The sequence below is a fragment of the Pyxicephalus adspersus genome, chromosome 4 (assembly GCF_032062135.1).
Source record: "Pyxicephalus adspersus chromosome 4, UCB_Pads_2.0, whole genome shotgun sequence".
NCBI classification, from domain to species: Eukaryota; Metazoa; Chordata; class Amphibia; order Anura; family Pyxicephalidae; genus Pyxicephalus; species Pyxicephalus adspersus.
The window spans coordinates 19,315,216-19,324,161 of record NC_092861.1 but is presented as its reverse complement, the minus strand read 5'-3'; the positions used below and the strand labels follow the sequence as shown (position 1 = coordinate 19,324,161).

Sequence of the window (8,946 nt, the reverse complement as noted above, 5' to 3'; positions counted from 1 at the left end):
TGTTATGTTTTGCGGCTCCAGACTATTTTTCTTTAGTGGAAGAGGAGGCAAAATGGCTCTTTTGATAGTAAAGGTTGCTGACCCCTGAGCTAGACCTTTTTTACATATCTGAAACAATTCAGGAACTCCGCTTTCAGTGCCCCCTGGAACATTTGAGTGGTAACTCTGGTTGCACAACCCCAAAAGCACCCTTAAATTGCTTTATTATTATTATTCTAGTTTGAGTCTGGTATTGTGTTTTTATAGTTTCCTTCTTACCACATTTACTTTTTTTTATGTCCCTGTACCTGTTCCTTATTCTCTAACACCTCACTATCTTTTTGTTTCTATTTGTAGTTATTCTTTTGGCTAAATCGTACTACTAGTTTACTACTCTGCTATGTACTTGTGGTTTGAATGTCTATATTCTATATTTGGATATTTTATTACCAGCACAGCTATGTTCCCCTAGCTTATATCCAGTACTTGTTTTCAATATTATTCTGTTTTTTAAGTATAAATAAGTATTCTGTTTTTTTATGATAATACTCAAAAAATTGAAATATTAAATTGTGGATATCATTATATACGCTGTGGATTTATTTTTGTATTAAATTAGGTGGAAACAGAAAAAAAGTGGGTTCAGACCTTCTCTGGGATCGAGCAATCCCACACAGCTTCCTGTAGCTGGCACCTTGCTCAAACACTCGCACCACAAGGCTGGTGTCTGTACATTTGACAGCTGGTGGCAGCGAGCCATACCAACATTAGTGCTCACTACCGTCCCCTATTCATTCCTTATGGATCTGTCACAGGAAGCTACTACCATGTATAGCCTCTCTTGAGAGGGAGAGGCAGCAGTTCTTGGCATGATTAAGCAGTAAAACGCACCATAATCTTCCCTCAAGTGTGAATCTAGCCCCGAAAAAAAACATCAGGATACATTCTCAAAGGTAAAACATCTGTTTTGAAACATTAACTGCTAACAACTGAAAATAAAGATTTTTGTCCTTGTAAAAAGCTTTGTGAAATAAGCTTTATGTCTTTAAATGTTTGTCCTACTTTCATTTTTTTAGTATACCTCTAGATGCAATGCCATGACAATGAGGAACACATTAATGCTCGAGGGATATGGATCGAGTATGGCCAAGGTCATCTCACAATCATTGAGAATTCTGCTTCATATCCCAATGCTGTTACTACCAGGCCTCTTCAATGACTGACATTTGCCTACATGTTTAATGCATTAGAGTATTTCACTTGTGTAAAGCTCCTCTGCAGACCCTCGACAAAGAAATGCAGGCTGATTTTCTCCTAGGCAATGGAGGACAAACGGAAAATCGATTGCTATCAACACCCTGTCAAGAGCAATTACATCAAGTGGGAAAGGGCACCACAAAAGACTGGAGACAACTGCTTTTCTATAAATGCTTATTTTCAGAAGAATAATAATGTAAACTTCATGACAAAGCTTGGCAAGGCAAGATTAGAACTGCGATAGGTAAGTGTTCTGAAAAGGTATAATGTGGAAGAGATATTATTTCTCATTTGGCAACTCACACATCTTCCTAAAGGTATCAGTTATACTAGACAGGGACAGTCCAATGAGCAGAGAAGGAAGAATGATGCCAGTACGGTTTCAGTCTCTATTTATCCATATTATCAGGGAGATTACACAGATTTAGACCTAAACAGGTGATAACTGAGATGTATAGGGAGTGCTAAGAATTTGTAATGCCAACATATACATTAGAATCTATCTGGTCAGGCAGATAATTCATTCTTACAATGCTATCAAATCAATATGAATCAAAATCTTTTGATTTAGCAGGTATTGCAATGAACACCTGCTAAACAGAAGGTAGCCCCTATCTTAAAATTTATGGGGGTATTGAAGGGGTATCACAACCCAACTCCAGTCACTTATGTGGCAGAGCCCCACGCTGATAGCTCTTTGGATGAGGACTGCCCAGCACGGATGAAAGAAAAAGAGCACCCTGGGTTTCATATGACCAGCGTAAAGACATCTAAGCATAACCACATGAAAGAGGGAGCCTGGAATGGAGCTTTAGGACTCCTAAAAAGTTATTTACAACATTTTTAAAACCTATGTATGGAAATAAAAGAGTAAAAATACTTTAGATAGTAGTACTAGTTGACATTGGAATTTAAGAAATAAAATGCACATCTGGAACACAAGCTACCCATCAATGATTTGATGAAATAGATGCTTCAGGTATTCTGGGAACACCATCATCTACTTTCATCCAATTAGATGGCTGGTATTCCTAAACTAACCCAAGACATCACTATCTACTGACATCTACATCCTACATAAATCCCCGAATCAGCTGTGCCTTCCTTTCTCCAGACCCCCAAACTGCACATAGCTGACTCTCTGGAGACCCTTCCATGAACAATATGTAACCAAGCCATTAGACACTCACTGGTATGATCCCAAAAGAGATATCCAACTAATTTGTTTTAAGGAAGCCTGCACAAGAAGAAACACAGATGTTGTGTCTATTTTGTCAATTGGGCGATACCCGATTGTGTCGTCCTCATAGTAGGCCATCATGTGTGTCCATCTTCTGTGATGAAAAGCTACAATCTGCCTTCTGTGCTGATAAAATGTGAGGAGCTGGACAAAATAGTGAGGGGTGTTTAACAACAACAAATTTATCTGGTAGTTAGTAGTGCTGTAACAGTTGCACTCAACACTTACAGGTAAATATACAGTAGAAATATAAAGATGATCAATTGCCTGCCTTAAGATTTACATAACCCTACTGGAGAGCAAAGTGTCCACTTTCCCCACTGCAGTTCAGCAAAATAAAACAGAACTAAAGTTCCACTTTAAGGATTACATGATCAAGAAGGTTTTTAGTGCAGAAAGCAACAAGTGATGCAATATTCCTTTCTACCTGCCTGACTGCTCTGGGATTCTGGCAAAAAGCTGAGCAGAGTAAGTGTAGCAACAGCTTTGATTGCCAGAATATCCAGCATTCCTGGCTTCCTCTGCGTGTGCTGGAAATGAATGAGCTGCTGCGTGCCTGTCCAGGAGGTAAGTCATTCTGTTCCGGCCAAAGAAGATGACCAAAGATTTTTTTTTCATTATTATTATGATTAAAAATATTAAAAAGCATCAACATATTATACAGCACTGTACATTAAAATACGGGTTGCAAGTGGCAGACAGACACAGACAGTGTCACAGAAGAGGACCCTGCCCCGAAGAGGTTACAATCTAAGAGCTAACAAATCTGACACATCTGTTTAATGACTTTACTGTATGAGCACAACAAGAACTGACATTTCCAGAAGTGGTCAAAATCCTAGTATAGTTACATGATTCACTATATATGGTTGTAATTATTTTGCACTTGAGGAAATTTGATATCCCCCACTGTTTTTGTTTTTATTTAAAAAGTGAGATCTGTTGACAGGATCTCTTTTATACTTCATATTCTCCTGCTCTTCCCCACAAGAACATTCAGGAAAAAGAAAAAAAAATAATTCTAATTAAAAAAACAATGAGAAAGTAGGTGGTTTTAAAAAGATGATTTCCTTTCCAAAAAGGAAAAATTAAAGTTTTAAAACAGGAAAATTATCTTTCCTAAGTAAAGCAAAAACCTGTCTGAGGTTCTGACCTGATTGGAAGCAAATTAAATCACCGGCAGAGCAGAAATAACTAGACTTTGCTTATTAAAACTTATCTGCTGCAATAAAACTTTTCTTGTTTAAAATGTGCACTGTGAACTTCTATTATTGCTGTACTCAGCTGAGCACTCGTAAATATTCCATTAAAACTCCTGAATGCCTCTATACACTAGAAAAGAAAAGAGCCAACCAGGACCTGAACAGTTCACATGTATCCACCTAACTTATTCAATTAGAGGTTTTTGTCTGGAAGCTTTCACTACAAACCCGAAACTAATTTAGGAGAGGCTGGTACCGACTCACGGACAGATTCCTTTTATAAGCCTTACAAAATGGTCTAATGTACTGAAGGTACAAACACAAGCCTCTGGAACTGCACTGTTATTGCATGAAAAGTCTATTAACCAGTTCCTAACCTGGTAAGTTTGTTAGAAATACCAGACAGAAAATTGGAAATAGGCAGGTTGGGCAGGTCGAGGGACGCAAATCCTTTCAACTGTCATCTACACCAGAGTGGATGAGCCAAGTTAAGGCTGAATTAAACTCAAACTTTTAACATGGGAAATTCAGGTAAGGAAGTTACTGCAGAAAGGGACAGGAGATATATCTCTTCTACACACGGCAGATTTTTATCGCCCGATAATCAGCATCGGCCAAATATCGGGCGAAAATCTGCCGTGTGTACAGTCGGTGTCGTCCATCGACCGACCTGCTGGATCCACGGACGATGGACGACGACCGATCCTAATGAAAGGGAAGGGGGAGAGCGCGCAGCAGGGTGTCGCTCCGTCGCTCTCCCCCTCCCCTCTCCATAGAGCATGAACGGTGCTGTATGTACAGCATCGTTCATGCATCGTGCAGTCCCTTGTCGTTGGAAAGGATCGTGAAAGATCCTTTCCAACGACAAAAATTGCAAGTGTGTACGCAGCTTTACCTGACTATTCGCTGACCAGCAATAAAATTTTGCTGAGCTACACAGGCGCAGTATTGATTGTCATGGAAACCCTTGGACGTACCGAGAACATTAATGAACTCTTGCACCTGCACAGGGGTAACATGATCTTGACATGGCCAATCAAGCTGGCTGAAGATCATCTTCAGGAAACAAAGATAAAGAACATGGCGCACCCTATGATGGAACGGGGATAGGCAAGTAATGGCGGGTTTATTTCCACTTGGACTCTGAAAACTGTGCAGTCCCCCAATACCCAATGTAGCTGTCATAATTTCTCTCCTTGTCTAAGCCTGATAATAAAGATATAAAAGGCAGATGTGTGGGATAATGAGAAGCAACAACCAGCCAATGAGTTGTGCTAAAGCTCACTGGGCATGATGTTAAGTGGGAAGAGCAGAGGGCCAGTGAGATCATTTCAACAGTCTGCTGCTTTTGCTTTCATCATCAAGAAACAGGGTGGTGGGACAAGATCTCTCCCACAGGGCTGTGCTGTGTGAAAGAGCTTTGGGAATCCTAATACTGCATGGACATATTTAAAAGACAATTTACAGATATAGCAGTGGGTACCATTTACGTGTATTGTATAGTACAAGGTGGGCATGTGGATGTGCCAAATGTGTCTCTTAACGAGGACACACCTCAGCCAGCAGAGGCCCAAAGTCAGTATTGCACAGGGGCGCACTGATGACTACATCGACCACTAGTTAAATATGTGTGTAATTAGTTGTTTGCCTGAAATTAAGCTTCAAGGGAAATCTGATCTGGAGGCTACAATGAGCAGTGTTGCTTGCTATTATGCTGAGCTGCTAGATTTAGTTGTATTCTGAGCCACTGACCTGAAACAAGAATGCAGATCAGGTGTTAGGACTTCACTAGCTATTTAGACATTCTTTATTAGTAGTACTGAATTGAACCAGTGGTCAGAGCAGGCTACTGACACTTCTGTTATGGTCAGCACAGAGATCAGATCACTTTTGCTGGAAACATGCTTTTATGATGGTTTCCAATGACAGATAAATGAAAAAGTGTTGTATAAACAGCTGTTTCTTGGAGAGGAGAGGAAGAAGGATGAGCAAGAGCAGCACCCTACTGTGCTCTCCTCCATAGGAAAGCATGAAGGTCATTGCCAATCTGTGAATCAGCAATCCATCAAAACATATTGATGAACGTAAAGGGACTGTTGTACTAGATTGTCATTTTTACCAATTATATGAAGTGTGTTTACCAAGCATAAAATAAAATAAATCAGATAAAACTATTTTCTCATTCTATACACAAAGCTGTTCTTTTCCCAGCTTTTTACATTACTAAGAAGTAAATATTCAAATAATTAAGTGATAAAAGCATCAAACACAGTGAAATACTTGGAAAAAAAACCCAAATATATAAATGACCTTTCATCATAAAATCATTGGTATTTGAATAAATTAAAAGTTTTAATTATAGGATTTGGTATTTATTTTACCAGTAATGTCATTCTTTCATTTCCTTGTTAAAAATTACTCACTTTTTACAGAACCAAAATGAAATTTCATCAGCAATCAAGGAACACCGAACTGATGAAGGGAGAGACCACAAGTGGCCATACTGCCCCTCCATCCAGGTGGAGATATATGGTAAATTTCTGTACTTCCAGTGTTTGGAAAGAAATACGGAAATGAACACAGCAACTGAGCATGGGACTTCAATCTAGATATTGTTCTATATCACCGATTTACCATTATGTAAAACTAGTCATTGCAGTGATATGGGAACCCAAACTGCCTTCGGGGTGCTTCTTCTGTGCATGTTTGATCTCAGACACGCCAGACTATTGTACCCAAAACTCATGCTCCTCTTAGGAAACATTCTAGTATGTGTACAGCGGTCCCCCAACACTATTCAAAATTGTGTCATGACGAATTTATGGACACATTAAGAATGACTGATGTGCTTTTCCATGGAGGTGAGCACAGTGGGGTGCTGGTCACTCATCCTACCCCTCTCCTCTTAATAGATCAGAAAAGAGCTATGTGTACAGCACTCATTCATTCATCTAGCACTGGAAAAGATCACAAATCTCGGGAGAAAATTTCATGTGAAAATAATTTTAACCCGAAAGTCTCTTTACATACGGTAATATGGTAAATGAGTAGTGAGGGTTTAGGAGACAGAAGAAGACGGGTAGGTGAGTTTAAAAAGATGGGTTTTGAGTGCTCTTTTATATGTTAAGAAAGTAAGCAAGCTGAATATGATGAGGAAGACTATTCCAAACAGTTGGAGCAGCTCTAGAAAAGTCATGGATGTGAAGAGGTTATGCGTAAGGAAGTCGGTATTAGTAGGTCGCGAAAAATGAACAGAGTGAAATTAGAGTTTGGGAAAATGAGGCGGCGGTGGGCAAAAATATTGCAAAATGCAATGTAAAAATTATATTGAACCCTTCTGCTGCCTGAACATTGTTTCCATTTTTCAAACATTAAAATGCTCATTTTTAGACCCGAATATTAAATCCTTAACATATTACATATATACCATGCAAAAAAAATGGTGCCAGGTTGTTGCTTATCAAACACATATTACACCAAATGTTATTTTGGTACAAACACAATAAAATCCACCTTTTTTTATGAAATGTAAAAAAAAAAAAAAAAAAAAAAAGATTAAATAGACATTAGACATATTAAGGGTAACAATTCTGTCGCCCTGTAAATGATGACAAACTATGACACTCAATACTGTCCATTAAAGGGCCAAGAGCCTGTTGATAAAATGTATGCAGGGGCATGGCTGGTATTGCAGGCTCCATCTGGTTTTAACACTTTAATGCTATTGCAAGAGGAGCATGCTATTGGCAGCAAAAGGGTTAAAAAGAATTTTTATTAAAGGGGGTTTAATACTTCTTTAAATGTTTTTCATCCTGTAGCGCTGAAAAAATAGTACTTCCCAGCAGGTTTATGATGTAAAGGATCATTGGGAACTTGTTTGAGTTACCCCCCTATGTTCTGCCAGTAGGAATAATAGTTCACACAGTTTCCTAAGATGTACCAGCCTGGCTAGAAAAAGCATGCACAGCAAGTGCAATACACTGACAAAATAGCACTTCAATAGCATTTCAAGGGAAGAATTACACTATAGCCGCTAATAGTTGTCCACAGAGGAAGTGACATCAGTCTGTTCATTGCAGTTCCCCCGAGAGAAGGATTGTGATGGTGTAGAGTACCCAATATTAAACGCAAAAAGGTCCACCACACAAAGCCAATATATCCTATGCTGAATTTAGATTTTAGACATTATATAGACAATATTCTACATAATTAATATGTTTTAAAATTAAAACATGTCACAGGGTCATTGCTCATCTCTAGATCTGTCCAGCATCTTTGCCTTACAACTCAGACCCACATTGTATTTTTACCATACCTTGCCAGATCCATGCAGTTATCAGTGAGGGTAGCAGATGAGTTGAAGTATTCTCTACTAGCAGCCAGCACCAGCTCCACACTCTTCTCATAGCTGACCCGGTATAGTACATTTCCTTTCGAGCTGATGCTTACTGGGAGGTCTACAGAAGTAGCATTACAATGCATCATATGGCCGGCAAGCTGGATGTTCTCCTGACGACCCGAACAAAGTAAACTCTCTGCAAAAATCTGAAAGATGGGAGAAACTAAGAGTTAGCAATACACCAAACAAACAAAAACTTTAAAAGTTGTTTTAATAAAGGAAATTTAGAATTACTTAATTAGCTTTTAGGGATCAATATTCAAAACCTATTACCTAATACAGGCCTTTAAGCAATCCTACTTGTATTAAAAACAGCTGTAAAGTTGTATGTTCCATTACATACGTGATACTACACCATCTCCTAGACTGTAAGCTCTTTGGGGAAGGGTTCTGTCCTGCTCCTGTGTCACTGTTTGTATCTGTCTGTCATTTACAATCCATATGTACAGTGCTGGGTAATATGTTGTCACTATATAAATACTGTTTATTATTATTATTACTACATAGGGCCTGATTTAAGCAGTCTTTAGGACGGGAGAGAAAAGACTAATATGCGAGAACCTTGATGATCCAGCAAAATTAGAACGTAATTCATAAAAATAATCCTGCTATTATCTATTGCATCTTCTCCAGTCTTGAAGCTGTGCTTTTATATAATGCACCTGGTTCCTTAAAGACTTATGGAAGGCATATAGCTGCTTGCAATATATTTCCACTCTTGGGGGTCTATTTATAAAGTAGTGAACTTTTCCTGAACCATTCCCTGGAGAAGATTTAATTAGTCTTTAAAATACATAGAGTTGGAAGATTCTCCACCAGGGAATGTCAGGTAATGCCCAATTTACTGCTTTATAAATAAAGATACCTAT

The 8,946-nt window shown here is 38.7% G+C and overlaps 1 protein-coding gene across 1 annotated transcript in view; it reads right to left on the bottom strand.

The window, feature by feature from the left end:
* NBAS (NBAS subunit of NRZ tethering complex) overlaps positions 1 to 8,946 on the bottom strand; it is a 412,001-nt gene that overhangs the window by 243,911 nt on the left and 159,144 nt on the right. The window contains exon 30 of the mRNA XM_072407518.1: positions 7,994 to 8,223. Coding sequence (XP_072263619.1) covers positions 7,994 to 8,223 — 230 coding nt within the window. The remainder of the gene's footprint in view (positions 1 to 7,993; positions 8,224 to 8,946) is intronic.